The 21,313-nt window shown below is 37.5% G+C and overlaps 1 protein-coding gene across 5 annotated transcripts in view; it reads left to right on the forward strand.

Moving 5' to 3' along the window:
* The window catches only part of LOC107141314 (probable E3 ubiquitin-protein ligase HERC6), a 49,248-nt gene that overhangs the window by 13,676 nt on the left and 14,259 nt on the right, over nucleotides 1–21,313 (forward strand). For 4 of the 5 annotated variants that reach the window (XR_007351365.1, XR_007351366.1, XM_048813601.1 and 1 more), the window contains exons 7-15: nucleotides 1,058–1,194; nucleotides 1,689–1,756; nucleotides 6,326–6,447; nucleotides 7,019–7,078; nucleotides 9,767–9,860; nucleotides 11,708–11,894; nucleotides 15,956–16,119; nucleotides 18,111–18,239; nucleotides 18,776–18,883. Coding sequence is in view for 3 of the 5 variants with exons in the window: in XM_048813601.1 (XP_048669558.1) it covers nucleotides 1,058–1,194; nucleotides 1,689–1,756; nucleotides 6,326–6,447; nucleotides 7,019–7,078; nucleotides 9,767–9,860; nucleotides 11,708–11,894; nucleotides 15,956–16,119; nucleotides 18,111–18,239; nucleotides 18,776–18,883 (1,069 nt within the window). In the remaining 2 variants the exon portion in view is untranslated. The remainder of the gene's footprint in view (nucleotides 1–1,057; nucleotides 1,195–1,688; nucleotides 1,757–6,325; nucleotides 6,448–7,018; nucleotides 7,079–9,766; nucleotides 9,861–11,707; nucleotides 11,895–15,955; nucleotides 16,120–18,110; nucleotides 18,240–18,775; nucleotides 18,884–21,313) is intronic. The other variant, XM_048813602.1, reaches the window with a different exon arrangement.

Consider the following 21,313-nt stretch of genomic DNA (forward strand, 5'->3'; position numbering starts at 1 on the left):
CAAACAATTCAAAACTAAACTCATTGAAATCATCTTTTCTTGGGGGGGGGGGGGCGTGCACTATGGATTGAAACCAAGGGTGCTTAACCACTGAGCCACATCCCCAACGCTTTTTTTTTTTTAATTTTTAATTTTGAGACAGGATCTTGCTAAACTGCTTAGGGCCTTACTAACTTACTGAGGCTGGCCTTGAGCTTGTCATCCTCCTGTCTCAGCCTTCTGAGTTGCTGGGATTATAGAATAGTATCAAACTGTGAAACTCTAAAATATGGGACTGCTTTCCCCAAACTTTCCCCCTTCCTGGTACTAGGGATTGATCTCAGGAGTGATCTACCACTGAGCTATATCCCTAGCTCTTTTTATCTCAAGCAAGTGTTTTGCTAAATTGCCCAAGGTGGGCTAGAATTTATGATCCTTCTCCCTCAGCCTTCCTAGTTGCCAGAGTTATAGGTGTGTGCCACTGGTTTGACTGTTTTTTTTAATAGAGCATTTTATCCTGAAAATTTACCTTTTTTCAAATAGTTTAACTTACCAACTTTTTTCTTAGACATTTAACTTATTTAATAAGAAATTATTAGAAGTCTGCTTCTAATAGAACACCTTACTAGAAACTGGGGGTGGTGGACTGCTTGATAACAAAATTGTGGTGCTTGTATGCTTGAGTTGTTAAGACAAAATCAGTCTCATGCTTGTAGAATATAATGAATATTTACATATGTATTCAGACTTTTGCATAACATAATTATGAGGGCATTTTTGAGTATTTAAATATCTAACCCAGTGCATTAAGAAAACAAAAATAAAAATATTTGATTTAAAGCACAAATGATAGAAACCATAGTAAAGAGTTATCAATAACATTTTATCTTTAATGTTGGAATAAATTAATACTCACCATCTGTTTAGCTACATCATCTGGTGCCCTCTAACACTGATGTTGTGATAAGGAATCTAGGTACTTAGTAAAGGTAGTTCTAGAGTTTTGTATTAGAAAACACTATCCTTCTCAAAAACCATTAGAACCTTGGTCTTTGTTATCTTGTATTCTCTCTTGCAGTTATCACACCCTTGCATATGTCTATACCACTGGTCAAGTGGTATCTTTTGGTCATGGACCAGGTTGCACAAGCAACCCAACCCATTCAGAAGCCACAACAGAGAACTTTGACATGAGCTGCCTGATTTCTGCCAGTGGTATGAATTGTCCCACTGATTCATCATTCTGTTAATGCCACTAAAGAGGAAACAGTATTCAGCTTCCTTCAAAGGAGCCCATAGAGCCAAGCTTCCTTTAGTACTTTTATTGCAAATTTGTGCATTTCTTCTTTTGCAGTGATTCCTGGAGTAGTTGACAATACTTCCTAAAAATGAAGATAATACAAAGGAATTATCTTATAGATTATTTATGAGATAGATTACTTATCAGAATAATGTACTTTTATATATTTAATCAAACCTTTTCTAAAGCACATGAACCTGGATTTATTATGCAAATACTTGGAAAGCCTAGTTTGTAATTTAAGTATGTATGATATTTAACCTTATCAAAATTAATTTTTTATGCTGCTTATACTTAAAATTCAGGGAAGTATATATTGCCCATAAATGAATTAATTTGGCTTGGTTATATATCAGATTTATCTTTTACTGCTAACAACTCGAAGCATGGGTTTCTGACTTTCTTTTAGACCTTGTGGATAGTCACATCAAACACATTTTTGCTGGAACTCATGCCAACTTTGTGACAGTTCATCAGGTACCTAGTATACTTTCTGTTTCTTTTAAACTTTGCTTTTTCCTTTAGATTTCAGAGCAATATTTGAGGCATTGTATTATTCACATGTATTCAGATTTCTTACTAAAATAATAAGGTCTTTGGTTAGGATGCTTTTGAAAAAGTATTATGTCATTCTCATTTCCTCATTTGCCAAACTTTCTAGCAGATTTGACCTGCAAATTCAAATTTATTGCCTTTGTACTTTTTTTTTGTTGTTTGTTTGTTTTGGGAATCAAACACAGGGGTGCTTTACCATTGAGCTACATCCCCAGCTCTTTATATTTTTTATTTATTTCCTTGAGAAAGGGTCTCACTATGTTGCCCAGGCTATCCTCCTGTCTCAGCCTTCCAAGTCATTGGGATTACAAGTGTGCACACCATGCCCAGCCCTTTGTACTTTTTATTAGTAAAAATATTAGTGATGGTAATGGCAGTAATGACTAATTTTAATTGTAGTTATGTATCAGGCACCAACCAAAGTCTTCTAAATGGATCAACATGTTTAATGCTCAGATAAAGTCAACTGTCAGGTCCAGTTGATATTATTTGCTCCATTTTATAGAAGAAAAAACTGAGTCAAAGAAAGAGCATTGAAGGCAGAGGGAACCACACATAGAAAGGTCCTGGGGCAATACTAAGTTTGGTATGTGTGACAAAGAAGGCCAGTGAGGCTAAAGATAATAAGAAAAAATGAAGAGTTGTATAAGATGAAGCCAGTTATATGAGAAGGTTTCATTTTGAAATGTCCTGTAGAGGTGATCCAAAGACTTAGATGTCAAAGTCGGAGCTCAGGGGGGATGTTGACAATGGAACACAATCATGGAAGCTATTAAACTGTTGATGGTATTTAAAGCCAGGGGCCCAGATGAAAAGTCACAGGGACTGTATCATCAATAACGACTACCAGAAAACATGTGCCTATTCTCTGTCCAGAAGAGAAGAGGAAACTGCAAGAAGCACTTGTCCAGAGCCCTAGTTCCTATTCCATGGATGTGAAATGCCCAGGATGTTATAAAAACCACCTTAGTCTTCAGCCATGTGCAAATGGCAGTTTTGTGTGTTAGCTATTCCACTGTCCACTGCCAACACATGGAAAGAAAAGCGAGGCTAACAGATGCTCCTTCAGGAAAAGGCATCATCTTGAATCAAGATGTGTTAGAAACCATCCCAATAAACACATTTGGAATTCAAAAGAAAAGGCCGGGCATGGTGGTAGGTGTCTGTTGCCACAGCCACTCAGGAGGCCGACAGGCAAGGATCACTAGAACCCAGGAGATCAAGACCAGGAACATAGCAAGACCCTGTCTCAAAAGAAAAAAAAAAGAGAGAGAGATCACCCAGCTAGAGAAGGCACAAAATCAAAGTGACTAATACTGTAAACATGACTGAGAGGTCAAGTAGGAGTGGCGCAGAGTTTATTTTTGCTCTGGTCCAACTGGGTTCCAGAGATAGGAGGAAACCTGACTGGGGTGGAATGGACACAGCATAGGAGGAGGGGAAATGAAAACAAAGACTCTGACAATTCTTCCTTTTTTAAAAAATTGATTCTTTTTTGGTTATACATGACAATAGAATCCACTTTGACATAATTATGGAATATATCTTGTTCTAATCCAGTCCCCAGCACCTCTCCTTCCCCTTCCTGCCCCCCACAAGATTGTGACAATTCTGAGAAGCTTTGATATGAAGCAGAGTACAAAACTACGTCCAAGAAGCAGAATTCAGTGCAGAATTGAAGAATTTGAGCAGAAATAGTTATCTCATTGTAATAAGGAACAGTGCAGATGAGGGTAGGGCCATGGTGAGCAGGGGATAGTTCTTGCCTGGTCCCTTCACTTTTCTCACTGATGAACAAGGCAAGGTCCTCAAGTAAGTGCGAGAGAAACAAAGGCGTGTGCAGGCTTAGGAGGAAAAGGAAAGAGAGGAAAGAGTGCAATATTTGTCTCAGAGACTGAGAAAATACACATTCTCCGAAATTACTAGACAATAGCAAATGCCCAAATGAAATCTGTGGTCCTAGACATCAAGTACAGTCATTCAGCACAGTTGTGTAGTTGTCTCCAGTGGTATCAGGCTGCCTGGATTTGATTTTGGAGTAATCCAGACTTGAGGTTAACTATAGGTGGAATTTTTCTAGCTAAGTATGGTAGGAAAGAAACAAAAGAGAGAGGTGACTGGAATGCTGAACCACAGAACCTCAGCTGGGTAAGGAAGACAGGAGGGTGGACAGTGAACTAAGGATAGGGTGGAAGAATGGGAGATCCCAGAGCATCAAGGAACCTGGGACCAGGTTTCACTAGAAAAGAAATTCATCAGAAAGATGGTATGGGGGCCAGGGGGCCAGGGGGCCACGGGCGCATGCCTGTAATCCCAGCAGCTTGGGAGAGAGGCTGAGGCAGGAGGATCACAAGTTCAATGCCAGCCTCAGCAAAAGCAAGGTGCTGAGCAACTCAGTGAGACCCTATATCTAAATAAAATACAAAATAGGGCTTGGAATGTGTCCCTGAGTTCAATCCCTGGTACCCCCCACCAAAAGAAGAAGAAGAAGAAGAAGGAAGAGGAGAAGGAGAAGGAGAAGAAAAAAAGATGATATGTGATGGTCAAAAGAGAATATTTTCAATAGAAATTTCAAACATGGAGAGTAATTGATGATTACGAAGTCCAGCTTATCATTCATGTATAGGCCCATGACTTTCACTAGAGTGAGTTTGTATCCCAGGAATTGTTTGGCAATGTCAGAAGACATTTTAGGTTGTCAAGACTGGAGGGGGGAGGTGTGTTTTGATGTGAAGAGCAGCTGCTACTGGCATCTAGTGGATAGGGGCTGGGAATGCTACTAAATATCCTACAATGGATAGGACTGCCCTTCATAATGAAGAATTATCTGAACCATAATGTCAGTTGTGTCAATTTAGAAACCCTGACCCAGGACATGGGTGGCTGAGGTGAAGCAGAGGAAAAGCATAGAGCTGAGATTAAGAATCAAGATGCCTATAATTCCAGCCACTCAGGAGGCTAAGGCAAAGAGGATCACAAGTTCAAAGCCAGCCTCAGCAATTTAGTGAGGCTGTGAGCAACTTAGCAAGCCCCTGTCTCTAAATAAAATATAAAAAAGGGCTCGGGATGTGGCTCGGTGGTTAAGCAGCCATGGGCTCAATCTCCAATACAAAAAAGGAAAAGAAGAAGAAACTAAGATGGAAGATAGATTGTGCTCATCAGTTTTGATACTGCCAAGCATGAGGACAGGAAGAATGGCCACAGGAATGGTGATGGTGAGGAAACAGCAAAGTGCTCAAGTTTTCATGAAAGAAGGGAGTCTGATGCCACATACTTCAGAGGAGCTGAAGATTTCAAAACAGAAAAAAAAAAAAAAAAGTAGCATTAAGTGCCCATAGGGAGAAACTCATTATCCTAAGATTCCTGGGATGTGGGAGAAAATGATTTTCATCTTGATCAAATTACAGGAGTGACCCAAGACTCAGATCAAGAAACTGAAGGGAGGGGCTGGGGATGTAGCTCAATGGTAGGACAGGTGCTTGGCATGCAGGAGGTCTGGAGTTTTATCATAAGGAAAGCCCAGAGAAGTAGGTATAGTTATTCCATTTCTTTATTATGGCAAAATATATGTAACATTAAAGTTGTCATTTGAAACTTTTTTTTCCCTTGGTACTGGGGATTGATCCCAGGGCACTTTACCACTGAGCTACATCCCCACACCCCACAACCCGCTTTTTTTTTTTCTTTTGAGACAGGGTCTCATTATGTTGCGGAGGGCCCTGCCAAGTTGCTGAGGCTGGCCTTGAACTTGCAATCCTCCTGCCTAGCCTCCAGAGTTGCTGGGATTACAGACATGCGCCACTATGCCTGGAAACCATTTTTAAATTTGCAGTTCATTGGCATTAGTTATATTTACAATGTACAGCTATCACCACTATACATCTTTTTCATAACCCCAAATAAAAACTCTGTGTTAAATAATAATTTCTCATTCCCCCTCTCCTCAACCCTAGGCAACTTCCACTTTCTATCTTTATAAATTTGCCTAGACATTTCACATAAGCAGAATCATGCAGTATGTACAATATTTATTGTTTTTAATATCTCTTATTTTACTCAGCACGTTTTCAGAGTTTTTCTAGAATGTCATTTTAAGACTGAATAATATTTCATTGCATGTATATTCCTCATTTTTTTTAATCCATTCATCTGTTGGTAGACCCTGGGTTATTCCCGTCTTTTGGCTATTGTGAACAGTGCTGCAATGCATGTTGGTATACAAGTATCTGTTTTGGTTTGTTTTTAATTCTTTTGTCTTATCCCCCTAATCTTTTTTTTTTTTTTTTTAAATGATGAAACTAAGGTTTTAGAATAAGCAAAGTGGCCCAGAAAAGGAAGTAGAACAGCTGGGCCAGTTTTACCATAGATCCTCCCACCGTGCCTGAGAGGGTGGAGCCTGTGGATCACGTGCACAGATGCTTTACTGTATTGTTTATTCCTCGGCAAGTGTGTGTGCTTTCCTGATCATCCTTGTTTTTTCCTTCCTGGGAGGATGCTAGTTCTACGAGCGTTTCCAAGAAAATCCTGCCAGAAATAAGCCGAATGAACCAGTCCCTGGCAGAAAAGTGGCTAGCAGTGAAGAGCGGAAGTAGTGAATATGAAGTGGCTAAAAGGTGACTGTGTCTGATTAAGTATAAACCAATTTCGTCTATTTCTGAAGTGCAGGTCATTTTGTTCTAGATACAAGAAAAAGCATTTGACTTTATCATGAGCAAATTTGCATTTGACCATGCTTCTCTTCCACCACCTCTTAGTTTATGAATAGTCATTGATGTACTCTGTCACTCATCTTTTCTTCAGTATAAATAAGAGATGTATGGAGAACGTACACTATCCCAGCCACCTCTCTAGGTAAATAAGATACAGGAATGAATCGAAAAAGCTCACCAAGCCTCCAGGAAGTTGAACTGTTTTAGGATCTTCTTCATTTATTCTCTGGAGCTGGAGTTTGGGTCTTCAGAATGAGGGATTTTATTCAATGTAGATGACTGGAAGAAATTAACTATAAAGGGTTTTGGCAGTATTCAGCAATAATAGGTACAAAGTACTGTACCTAGAATTTGGGAGACTTAAGAGAATAGTTTCATTATGATTCCATGACATCTGTTATTTATTCAGACATAGGAAGACAGGAGGCTTGCTTCACAGTGTGTTTTGACTTAACCCCTGTTATTAATTTTCCAGTGAAATCGGAATGATATTTTCATCTCCTGCTTGTCTGACTGCGAGCTTTTTAAAGCAAAGGTAATACTTCTATGAGACTTACCTTCACTTAAAATTCTCTGAAGTATTTTAAATGAAATGTGTAGAGTCAGATTAATGTGTGAATATTACTATCAATGCAGAGTTCAACATAGAGAACTCCAGAGGTTGTTAGTTATAGAATCCTTCCATTTTAGCAAGGAATCCTCTACTAGATCACTGTAAGTCATAATTAACATTGTTCACTTTTCTCCACACTGCTTTCCTTTTTATCCAATTGGAGGGAATGGTGTTTTTTCAGGATCTTTGTGTCCACCACTGATCAGCTAAAATCTAACATTGCCTTGGTACTTAGAAACTGAGAATTCACTTCGCGCTTAGCACTGTGTGGGACTAATAAAGAAAATAGATCTTATTTTGTTTTTAACTAATTGCTATGGAGAAAAATCTGATTTCTCTCTTATTTGGTTTAATACTTGGTCTGATTCCAGTAGTTTCAGCAATTCCTTTAATGCTTACTATTTTAACTTTCTAGGTCTGCCCCTTCCTTGGAGGGCTCCTGGGTGGCACATGGGTATGTGAGGGAGGAGCTGGAGGGATAGCAGGTGTAAAGGGGTCTTAGGCTGCCCTCTGCTGCCTTGGAAGGCTGTTTCCCTGCTGATCTGCAGCTGGTGTAACTCATTCTGGTTTTTTTTCACCTGGTCAGGTCCTGTCCCTTCCTTAACATGGTGTCAAGTTGGCTCACTGGTTCAGAAGACATGTTTGATCCCTTTCTGGAAACTAGGCAGTCCTGACTTAACCCCTGTGCTTTTCCCTTACACAACCCCAGGCAGTTCCATTGGGTTTTTGTTGTTATTGTCATTTTGGTTTTTTTGGTTTTGTTTTTGTTTTTTAAATATTTTTTTATTTGTAGATGGACACAATACCTTATTTTGTTTATCTAGGGTTTTTTTTTGTGTGTGTGTTATTTATTTTATGTGATGCTGGGCACCAAACCTAGTAGATCATGCATGCTGGGCAAGCACTCTACCAGTGAGCTACATCACAGGCCAGTTCCATTCCAGCTGCATTCTAAGTAATTTGAGGGACTAGAAAGTATTGGGTCCTAACGATGTCATCAGGGAACTAGAGAAGCCCAGTATCTTTCTAGAATCCAAAAAGCATTCCTATTCATCTGTACTTATCCTAGCCAAAGGCAGAAGAGAAATCTAGACACCGCATCTCTTCTCCCCCTGACTGTCCTAGACAAGGTGTCCTTTTTCTTCTAGCCTCAGGCTCATGCTTACTGGATGTAGGAGAATCTTTTCCTACTCTAAGAATATTGAAAAAGTTAGGCACAGTGGCAAACTTTTTTTGGTACTAGGGATTGAACTCAGGGGCACCTTACATCCCCACATCCTCACATCCCCAGCCCTCTTTATTTTTTGAGATAGGGTCTCACTACATTGCTTAGGTCTTGCTAAATTGCTGAGCCTTCTTCTTCAGCCTTCCTGGTTGCTGGGATTACAAGCCTGCACCCAAGCAGGGTGCTTTTGTTTTGTTAATCAGCTTTTTGTTGATTTAGTTCCTAGATCAGCCAAAGAGCCCACCTAAGAACTGGGGTGGGGTGAGATAGATGGGCTCTTTTCCTCCCCTGTATTATCTTTCTAAAGCAGAAAAATATCTGAGCCCACACAGAGAGTGACATAAGTGACATACTTTTAAAATGCCAAAGGCTGCAAAGAAGAAAGTATTTTTAAGCAGGAAAAATTTACAATTAGAACTTGCATGTATATTCTAGCCCATGTGTGTATTAAATATATATATTCCGCCCCCTCCCTCACCACAACAACTAGAGGTTGAACCCAGAGTTGAAAGCATGTTTCTTGATGATGCATCATTTTAAAAATAATATTAGACTTTTTGAATTTTGGCTCTTCAAACATCACCAAAACAACCTGTTGATAAGACACCACACCTGGACAGTCTTTCGTGTGGGAGCAGAGGACTGTGGGCTTGATGAGAATTGGGAAAATATACAAAGATCCTGGATAGGTTTGAAATAGCAAGGCAAGGATTTTGAGACAAAGGAGTCAAAGAATCCTACAGCCACACTATTTGTTGATGCTTTCCTTTGAATCGTTAATGGTCTTTCCAGATTTTTCTATGAATTGTTAATGAATCTTCCAGGAAGTTTTCTGCGATAAACAATCAAGCCATTTCCCTGTAAAGTCACTATTACTTCATCAGTGCACTGCTAAGGAAAACAGTGGAATTGCAAAGTTGTGTAAATAGAAATGGAAATAATGTGGGATACTGGGTAGTTCTAGTTTTCAGTATGCAAACTAAGTGTGGGGGATAGCCAGTTTCAGATCTCACACTCAACATAAAACCTTGCTAGAGTTGGAGATGCAGTTTAGTGGTTGAGTGCTTGCCTCACTTAAGTCTCTGTGTTCAATCCCCAGCACTGGGGGTGGGGGGGAACATCTTACTAATAGTGTAGCTCAAACTTGATGATGTAACTAATAAAGAGGTAGTAATGTGTTACTGTTTTTTAACAGAAAAATATAAAGTTTGTAAAATTAATTGTGTCAAGTAAGTTGATTATTTTGGAAGGAGGCAAGACAAAAGTTTATATTTTATATGTCGTAGGTTTGTCATAGATATATTTCTTGTCAATACAACAAATAATAACATATGAAGTTTAGAAATATCCTTTTCCATCTTTTTATTTTAACATTCTATTTAAAGAGGAACTGAAGAAAGGATTACCATTGATGTGGACTTACAAATGGCAAGAGATATCTTCAAGAAGATAACAAAAAAGGAATGGATTTCTTCCATGGTAATAACCAATACTTATTTAAGAAATAGAAAATAGGATTTCTTTACAGGAATAAATGTGATTGCAGCTTAGTTTTGTGGGGAGCTAAGTCAGAGACTTGTTTTCATTATGATGTTACTATTTCTAGACACTGCATAAGGTGCTACCATTTATTTTCTTATTCAATCATAAAATATACAATGAACACAGTATTTCTATTTTGGTGTGTATGAGAAAAGCAAATGTTTGAGAGTCTCCAACATGATGCATGAGAAGAGCATTGGTTTGGGAAGCAGGGTAACCTTGTCCTGGACTGGCGCGTTCTCTACTTTGAGATGAACCTTAAATATATTTGACATGAATCTATGCTACTGATTCATCCCTGCTTCTCTTTTACTCACATTTTCTTTACCTATAAATTCATTTCATCTTTAAGGTAAACTACTTTATGATTCTAGGTTGAATAGGGAGACAACTTTTCCTCTGTCAATTTGGATTCTGGTGTGTGTGGGACAAGGGGCTGCAAATTATCAATAGGCAGGTAATCAGGATGTCTTAGTACTTTGGGACAACTGCGAGAGAATACCATAGTACCATAGTCTGGGGCTGGGGGTGTGTAGCTCAGGTGTAGAGTGCTTCTCTAGCATGATGAGGGAGGTGAATATATAGAATTTTCCTGACAATGGTAGATTTTAGGTCATACAGATCTGGGTATGGAACCTTGATTTGTTACTAATTGAATGATTTTCTTCCTCTACTTTTAATTAACTGAGTCTCTCCCCCATCTGTAAAAATAAGGTTAAAAAAAAATAAAAGAGAAAGCTACCCTACACAGTCTAATAAGATTTACGTGAGATCACCTGACACATAGTGAGAACTTAATTAATGTTTAACAAATATAAAAATCATACATGGACTGGGGATGTGGCTCAGTTGTAGAGTGCTTGCTTGCCTGCATGCATGAGGCCCTGAATTTGATCTCCAGCACCACACACAAACACACACACACACACACACACAAATACAATTTATTCCCACTAATATACGTTATTATGTATGTTCTATCTTTACTGTTGTTGGTACTGGGAATGGATCCCATGGGTGTTCCACCATTAAGCTACATTCTCTGCCTTTTCTATTTGTTGAGACAAGGTTTTACTTAGTTGCCCCTGTGGGCCTCAAACTTGGGATCCTTCTGCCTCAGCCTCCTGAGTAACTAGGATTAGATGCATGGGCCACCACATCTGGCTATCTACCTTAAAAGCTAACCTCTGGGTACAATACATAATATAAAAAATCAAAGCTATTTTTGCTCTGAAAATTTTATACTGATATATGAAGGGGGTAAAGGAAGGAAGAAATGGATTTTGAGTGTATGTGCATATGTTGTGTAACAGCTTCACATTCCATATCAGTGTGATCTATATATACAATATTGCTTTTTTTTAAGACAGGGTCTCACTATGTACCTAGGTTGGTCTTGAAATGGTGGGCTCAAGTGATCCTCCCAAATCAGCCTCCCAGTAGCTGCAACTACAGGCACGCCTCTATATCCAGCTTATAATATTGCTTTTGGAGGGCTCTGTATTAGTTTTGAAGTCCCAATTCACTCAGTATGACCATGCATAGGTAGTTTCACGTTATTTCCTTCATGTTCCCTGATATAAAATGGGAAGATGACTCTCACAAGTACTGCCTCAGGGGCATTTGAAATGTAAGGAATAATGGAGTTTCATCAGTAGATTTCAGAAAGAGTAAATGGTTGTTCCAATGGAACTTGGTAGAATGAAACCCCTGGTCCCAGAGCTTATTGTCACAACACTGTATCTAATACCAGGGCCTTTTCTCTGATCCTATTTCAACCATAGATGACTACAAGTCTCCGGGATAATCTACTACGAGCTCTCCCATGCCATTCTCCACACCAGGAAGCTTTATCAGTTTTTCTCCTGCTACCAGAATGCCCTGTGATGCAAGATTCTCAGAATCAGAGCCTGGTGGTTTCATTTGCAGAGGCTGTTTGTAAAATGAGTAACCAGTCTTTACAAGTCCTGAGTAAGTTTTATGTCACTTTTTGTATACACTCAATGGAGAGTCACTGTCTGAAAAGTTGTAACAAATTTTGGATAGAAGATTTCAAAATATACACATATTTGAGTATATGGTATGTGAATTATTGCAAAGATTAACCTAAAGCTATTATAACCATTACTCTTATCATTAAAAGCAAATGTAGTCCTTAGACTTGGACATGGCTTTGACATCAGAATTTGATATCTATAGTGTCTAATCAAGATAAATCCATGCATTAAAACTTCATATTGTTTTGAAACATTAGATATTTTGACCAGAGGTGATTAAAAGCTTTGATATTATTGTTTATGTTATTCAATATCATGGAATGTGTTTTTACAATTTTAAGCTGATGTTGAAGGCCTCAAGCATAAAATGTACAAAGGTTGTGTACACTGAAATATAAGCCACCTAGTTCCCCTCCTAGAAGGTGATTAGTTTCTTATGTACACTTCAAAAGATATTCTATACATATAAACATATAAAAAATTATTTATTGTTACTATTTTTTAAATAAGGACTTAGCCCCCATTATACTTTAGTTATCGCTGTACTATCTCCCCAGAACTTTTACTTCTTGTTTTGAGACAGGGTCTCGCTAAACTGCTCAGGCTGGTCTCCAACTTGAAGTACTCTGCCTCAGCCTTCTGAATTACCAAAATTACAGGCATGTGCCTCCACACCCTGCTCTCTTCTTTTAAGAGAAGGAAACCATTCTTCTTTGGCAACTTACTTTTTCCTACTTATCAGTACATCATAGAGATTATTCCATTATGGGGCCTATAGAATTGCTTCATTCTATTGGCTGGCTGTATTAGTCAACTTTTCATCATAACACAATACCTGAGGCAGGCTACTTATGAAGAAAAGAGGTGTATTTATATTATACTTTTGAAGGTTCAAGAATGGGATCCTGGTATCAGCTGAGCTCTAATGAGAACACTCTTGGCTGTTCACGTTATGGCAGACGGCAATTTCAGGAGCACATATTAGAGCAAATGATCACATCTTGATACACAAAGTTTGGAAGGGACCATGCCTAGGCTTTCATACCAACCCTCTTGCAAGAATTACCTGGGGTTACATGAGAACTACCTTAACACCTTCCAAAGGTAACCCTCCCACCCCCTGACCTCTCACTAGGCCCTATCTTTAAAAAATCCAACCACCTCAACATTGCCACAATGGAACCCAAGCTTCCATCACATGGACCACTGGGGGACAAATCACATCCAAACAGTAAGACTGACTGAAGAGTGTTCTTCTGGCAGATGTATTATGTATGGTTTTTTCTACTCTTTTGCAATTATAACAGTGCTAACATGCATTTCTTTTTAAATATGTAAACTCACACATTCAGCAAAATTTTATGGAAGTTAAATACAGGATTAAATTGTATATACATGTTTATTTTGAGAAATTTTTCAAATTTTTCAGATCCATCATGAAGAGGTCAGGGCCATGATGTCACTCACCTTTCAGTGGCCACTGTTTTCACTGTTGTTTACGTAAATTGCAGCCTTGGGATTGGTTAACAAGGCAGGCTTGACAAGATGATGTACCAATGCAAACTTCATCAACAAATAACAACCACATATTTTTCAGAGGGGTCATCAAACTTGATCTTTGCCATTCTGAAAGAAAAATCTTTTAATTTAAATCTGGATTTTTAATTAAGAATGAGACTATGCTGGTTTTCTTATAGCTCAGATCCATTTGTGTGTCATATACTGTGAACTAATGGTTATTCCCTCTTAGCCCCTTTTTTCTTAATTGCTTATTAATATTTTTCTTTTACCATAGAAGCCTTTCAGGTATTAAGGACAATTAATTCTTTATTAACAAAATTAATTGAAAGTATTTTTTCCCCTTAAGGTATTTTTTTTTCTTTTACTTTGTGGTATTTTTGCTATGTAAATTATTTTTTAATTTTCATGTAGCCTGCTATAGTAACAGTTTCTTTTTATAATTTCTGGGCTTGAGGATTTTCTAGCTTTGCAAAAATCCTACCTCAGTCTGAAATTTTTAAAAATTTTTATGCTCCTACTATAATTTTTATTTTTTTGGTAGTAGAGATTGAACCCAGGGGCACTTAACCACTGAGCCACCTCCCTGTACCCTTTTTTTTTTTTAAATTTTTTTTAAGAGAGAGAGAGAGAGAGAATTTTTTTTAATATTTATTTTTTAGTTTTCGGCGGACACAACATTTTTGTTTGTATGTGGTGCTGAGGATCGAACCCGGGCCGCACGCATGCAGGCGAGCGCGCTACCGCTTGAGCCACATCCCCAGCCCCATCCCTGTACCTTTTTAAAATTTTTTATTTTGAGACAGGGTCACCTTCCTTAACTGAGGGCCTCATTCATTTGCTAAGGCTGAATTTGAATTTGTGATCCTCCTGCCTCAGCCTCCCGAGCTGCTAGGATTACAGGCATCACTACCATGCCTGGCTTATTTCTTTAAATATATTTTTATCTTAAGTATCACAAAATAATTGTACAAATTTATAGGATACAGTATGATATTTCTTTTTTTATTTTTATTTCTGGTAGTGGGGATTGAACCTAGGGGTACTTTACCACTGAGCTACATCCACAGTCCTTTTTATTTTTTCATTTTGAGGCAGGGTCTCACTAAGTTGCTGAGGCTGTCCTCAAACTTGTGATGTTCCTGCCTCAGACTCCTGAGTTTCTCAGATTGTAGGCCTGTGCATCTGTGCCCAACACAGTTGCCATATCAGTGTAGTTAAACAATGTGTAATAAATGATCAGATCAGAGTAACTGATCACCCCAGACAGTTATCCCTTCTTTGTGTTAGGATCATTCCGTTTCTCTCTACTAGCTATTTTGAAACATTTTAAATTAATCTTTGTCAACTGTAGTTATCCTCTTGTGCTTTACAACATTAGAAGTTATTCCTCCTATCCAGCTGTACCTCTGTACCAGTTAACCATCCTTTCTCCATCACCCCTCCCCCCACACACCTCCTGGGCTCTGGTAACCACTGTTCTATTCATTATTTCTATGAGATCATCTTTTTAGTTTCCACATGTAAGTGGCAATGGTGTGTTTGTCTTTCTGTGCCTGATTTATTGCTTAATGTCCTCCAGCTCTATCCATGTTGCTGCAAATGTCAGAATTTCATTCTTTCCTAACTATAATTTTTATTATTTAATTTTTAATGTTTAATTAATTTTTAATGTTTAAATTTTTGATTGTTATGGAGTTTGTCTTGGTTCATTTTTTTTCCTAGATCAGTCTTCAATTGTCCCTATGCATTTATTAAATGATCTGTTTCATTCTCACTAATATGCAGTGCCACTTTTATCATAAACTAAAATCTTCTATGTATTTGAGTCCTTTTTTGGAATTTCTACTCTGATGTATTGATCTGCTATACATGCATCTGTGTAATACTGTTTTAATTACATAAGCTTGGTAATTTATTTTACTATTTGAGAATTTTCTGAGAATTGTCCTTGAAAGGTACCAAAATCCAGGTTTCACTCTCAGTAATATTAAGATATAGTTATTGGCTATCTTAAAAATCTCCATATGTGGTTCATAAAATCTAAAAACATAGATAATACTATTTGATTTTTTTATAGATTAAAAATGACCTTGAGGGCTGGGGATATGGTTCAGTGGTAGAGTGTGTGCTTAATATATGCAAGGTCCTGGGTTCAATCCCCAGCACCACCCCACAAAAAATTGATATAAAAATGACCTTTGATAAACACTTGTGTTTATTCACTTATGTACTTTTTTAGATTTCAAGAATGACACTTTGAAAATCATGTAGTCAATGTAAATATGAACCACCAACAAATTTCTTCAAATCCTGAGTTTGAATTTCTAATTCTAATGATACTTAATCAGAAGATCTTTTTCCCTCACATTTGTAGATATCCTTAGAAAAGATATTTTATGGGTTATGCCCTTGGTAATAGAAAATATTATCTATTAAAGAACCCTAGTAGAAACTGAGGGATTTGGGAATTGAGAGGAAGACATATTTATCATGGTCGATTTTTACACCCCTCAGGAAAGTGTTGGGCATTGTCAGAAGCATCTTCTCTGAACACACTGGTCCAGATGCTTAAAACACCTATTGCCTCTCAACTGCGTTTTCCCATGATGTTGATGATAGTGGAGCAGAGTCATTTAAATTTTAAAGCTCTTCTGGGAACTATGAAAGAAGTACATAAGGTAAGGGTCATCTAAAGGAATGTATATACTAATAACAACCCCTTGGGTATATAAGAAGCTTTTGGAACTGGTTTGCCAGAAGAGTGAGGGAAAGTTTGGAGATGTAGACTAGCAGAGCCCTAGAATGTTGTAAATGGAACTTAACAGACAATTCTGCTGTTAGCCAAAAAGACCAGAACACTGATAGGAATGTAGATATTAAAGACTGTGCTCATGAATCTCATAATATAGTCTATTTCTAAGAGTCTCCATAGTCTTTAACAGTTCCAATATTGCTCAAAAGTCTAAATCCAAAAGATTCTTCTGAGACTCAAGGCAAATTCTTAGCTCTGAAATCTTGCAAAAATGAAAAAACAAGTTACATAATCTGTGTCATTCTCTATTGGTACTTATTTCCTATGTTAGATAGCTTTTGGTAACTGTGACAAAAATACCTGAGGGGTGAAAAAACATAAAGGAGGAAAGATTTATTTTGGCTCACCGTTTCAGAGGATTCAAGACATGATTGGCTGGCTCCATGGCTCTGGGCCTGGGGCGAGGTGGAACATCATGATGGAAGAGTAGAACAAAACTGCTCACCTCATGGCTGCCAGAAAGTAGAAAGGTTGGGGAAGAAAGGGCCAGGGACAAGATATACCCTTCCATGGCATGCCTACAATGACCTACTTCCTCCAACTAGACCCCACGTCCTACAGTTTCCACCACCTCCCAATATTCTATTCAGTTATGAACCTATTGGTAGGACTAATCCATTGATGAGATCAAAGTCCTTATGACCTAATCACTTCCCAAAAGCCTCACCTCTAGACATTGCTGCATTGGGAACCAAGCCTTCAACACATGAGTCTTTCAGGGACATTTCATATCAAAACTATAATGGTGTACCAAATTAATATTCATTACTTAGTCAAGAAAATGCTAAATTTGCCAAATTCATGGTACTTTTGTTCTAAAAACAACTTCTAGTAAACCTAAACCCAAAACCTAAATTAAATCTAAATTAGTTTTAGCAATCCCACTAACAACATGTTATGTATACTTTCTCATTTTTTATTTATATATACTTTCTATTTTTTATTGGTGCATTTTACACTTACATAATGATGGGGTTCATTGTTACATATTTGTACATGTACACAATATGACAATATAATTTAACCGATATCGTTCCCCAGTATTTCCCCTTTTGCTCTCTCTTTCCCCACCTCTGGCCCCAGACCCTTTCTGCTGGGTTACCCTCAATTTTCATAAGATCCCCCCTCACCTTTCTTTTCCTTTTTCCTCTCTAGCTTCTACATATGAGAAAAAACATACAACTCTTGGCTTTCCAAGTTTGGCTTATTTTGCTTAATATAATGCTCTCAAGTTCCATCCATTTTCCTGCAAATGACATAATTTCATTCTTCTTTGTAGCTGAATACAACTCAAGTGTGTACATACACCATATTTTCTTTGTCCACTCATCCATTGACAGGCACCTAGGTTGGTTCCATAGTTTGGCTATTGTGAATTGTGTTGCTATCAACGTGGTATGCATGTTTTACTGTAGTAAGATGACTTTAATTCTCCATAAAGGGTAAATAGTGAGGAGACATACAGCTGGGTCATATGGTGGTTACACTCCTAGTCTTTTGAGGAACTTCCATATTGATTTCCTTAGCGGTTGTACTAATTTACAATCCCATCAATAGTGTAGAAGTGTTCCTTTTGCTTTATGTCTCCTCCAGCATTTATTATTGTTGTATTCTTGATGGCTGCCATTCTGACTGGAGTGAGAGGAAATCTCAGTGTAGTTTTGACTTTTGTTTCCCTAATTACTAATATAATGTGTTATATTTTTGACAGTACTTCTTCATGAAAATTGGAGAACTTATAGGTCAGAAAATGGAATTTTAAAGAACTTTACTTCATTGTTTACAAATGTATTCAGTATACATACATATCTGTATATCATAGAGTAAGTAATTTATTAATAGAAAACGAAATTGCAGGTCACATGCAGTCAGAAAAACAAATCTAACAGTCAACTACCAGAAGATACTTTCCACATAAACGAGCTCTCTGATCTGTTGGACTTTCTCGAAGAGAGACGAAAAATGTTTGCTCAATATAATAGCCTGGTAAGCATAACATGTTCATTTATGAATATGTTCATACTTTAAAGGAGGACATCTTAGTAAGCTATGTAATATTGTTTTGATGAGTCAAGCTTTTAAAATTTCCTCAATACAAGGCTGAATTTACTAAATTTGATAATCATTAAAAAACTTACACATCTTTCACTCACAAATGTAATTTCTTAGAAATGTTTTTTGGAGCTGAGTATGGTGGTGCATGCCTGTAATCCCAGTGGCTTGGGAAGCTGAGTCAGGAGGATCACTAGTTCAAAGCCAGTCTCAGCAATGGCGAGGCACTAGGCAACTCAGTGAGACCCTGTCTCCAAATAAAAAATAAAATAGGTCTGGGGAAATGGCTCAGTGGTTGAGTGCCCCTGAGTTCAATCCCTGGTACTAAAAAAAAAAAAAAAAAAAAGTGTTTTGGGGTAATTTGGGTTCTTAAGAACAGATTCTAAAAGCATAGTGGGAAATAAGGTAATAAAGTGAAACAATGGATTGTTTTCTTTTAATTATTAAAACTCTTATGCCTTTGTTTTTAGGATCCTGCAGACACCCCCAGTCCTATTCCTTTCAGTGATTTTCCATTTATCTTTAATTTGCCGTGCAAAATTAAATTATTGAAAGCTGATTCAGAAATTAAAAGGATGGTATGTATGTTATATTAGGCTGTTTTTTTTTTGTCATTGTTGTTGTTGTTGTTGCTCTTAACAAAATACCAGAGTCTATTTTATAAAGAAAATAAGCTTATTTACTCATAGTTCTGAAGATCTAAGAGCATAAAACTGGCTTCCTGGTAAGGTTGAGCCTCTCTGTGGGTGCGCGCGCACACAGACACACAGACACACTCACACACACTCACACACACATACCTGCTGCATTACAACATGATAAAGCAGCAGAAAAGAAACTGGCCATGTACTGAAAAAGCCAGTTATGTCCGGTGGCCTATCTTTATAACAATCTGCTCTTATAAGAACTAACTCCTTCTGTGAGACCAGCATTAATTCCTTCTGAAGGGGTTGCCTCTGTGACAAAAATTATCTTCTACTAGGGCCGCTCTCTTAAAGATTCTACCAATCCCCCAAATCAACACACTTGAAGACCATGTGAATCTTTTGGGCACAAACAAATCACATCCAAAGCATAGCATATGGCCTACTTTTTTGTTTTGTAAAATTTCACACACATTAAATAGAGATAATGACGTAAGGAACCCCATCACCAAGATGCAGCAATTATCTACATTTTGCCAATTTTTCTTCTTTCAGTCACTTTTGTTGTTTTTGTATTTGTTACTATTTTTTGTTTGTTTGTTTTGGTTTTTTGATGAAATATTTTGAAGCAAATTCCAATTTCTTCTCACCTTATCATTCTTTGCTCCACTATTTCTGGTTGACTCTCTCATTTATACTGAGGTTCATCAGTGGGTCACTTGGTTACCACATGATTCTTTCATTTTAATGTTCCCCATCACTCTTTTGAACTTTTATACAGATAGGAAATTATTTTATTTAACAATTTCATCCATTATTTTTTAATTTGGCATATTTCTAATCTTATTAATTCTACCAAAGTTATTAACTGGAATTCTATAAGGAATTTTTCCTCATCGGTAAGGGCTATTTGGTTACCCTTAAACTGTTAAAAAAAAAAAAAAATTCACCAGGTAAGGTGCTGTTTAGTCCTTTTCTTTTAACTGTTAAGTGTTGTCAGATTCTGTAGTTATACCAACTGATGTTCCTGCAGCAGCATATGAAATGCCACTTTCGTGTGTTGCCATCAGTGCTTTGATATCTTTCTCAGTTTGATGAGTTAAATCACATTTCAGTTTAATTTTAGTGTGCATTTCTCATTATTTAATTCCCTAGTCCTCAGTTTTTTAGATAAGGTCTGTTGTTTTTCTATTGTGAGAAATACTGAAACTGTCTAGTAAGCTCTTCTTTTCCTCTCCAGGATCTCTCTTCCTTTGTCCAGTTTAGTTACTAATGTGTTCTTAGTGTCAGTTTTTGAATTGTTATACCCTTTTAGCTTCTTGGAGCTGGATTTATAAGCCCCATCTCATATTCTGTTTTCCCCTCACTCTCGCCCTCTGCTCCTTTCTTGTAGTTGAATCATTTCTGTGTAACATTTACCTAGTATTTTGTTTCTTTATGGCCACGAGGCTTAGCTCTGTTACGAATACGTAACACTCACCCCCAGACATTATGCTAAAGATTATCCTAACATTTTTTGATTACTAAAGTTCATTTTCTAAGTCATCCCTTAGGAGAGGTTCATATCCATTTATCTATGATGTTTAAACTTTTAAAGACAGGAATCCAAAGCCCTGCCTATTACTGACTTCTATTAATAATTCAAAGGAGGGACTGGAGTTGTGGCTCAGTGGTAGAGTACTTACCTAGTATGTGTGAGGCCCTGGGTTTGATCCTCAGCACCACATATGAATAAACAAATAAAGTGAAAAATCCATTGGCAACTAAAAAATATTAAAAAAAAATAATTCAAAGGAGCTGGGTGCAATTGCATGTCTATAATCCCAATGCCTTGGGAAGCTAAGGCAGGAGAATCACAAGATCAAAGCCAGTGTCAGCAACTTAGCAAGGCCCTAAGCAACTTAGGGAGACCCTAACTCAAAATAAAATATACAAAGGGTTGGGGATGTACTCAGCAGTTAAGCACCTCTGGGTTCAACCCCTAGGACCAAATAATAATAACAATTGAAAGGATATGAACCATCTGGGTGAAACAGAGAAATGTGGGATACCATGTCACAAAAGGAGTCATTTTAGTTATAAAGCATTTCCTTTTTATAATATATCAATTACACACTAGCTTACATGACTTTCCAATATGCCATGGCATGCCCCATTAGTTGCTAAATTCCAGATCTATGTACAGTAAGCAACCTAGACAGATAAATCCTGCTAATATCTTTCTGTAAATAAGGACACTCTCTCTAGTTACTGTTATTAGTATCTGTCATCATCATTTTTATATGTAAGTTTGACTACATCATTTCTGGTTTTATTTTTTTAAATTTTTTTTAGTTGTAGATGGACACTATACATATATATATA

The sequence above is a fragment of the Marmota marmota genome, unplaced genomic scaffold (assembly GCF_001458135.2).
Source record: "Marmota marmota marmota unplaced genomic scaffold, marMar, whole genome shotgun sequence".
In the NCBI taxonomy this organism is placed as follows: domain Eukaryota; kingdom Metazoa; phylum Chordata; class Mammalia; order Rodentia; family Sciuridae; genus Marmota; species Marmota marmota.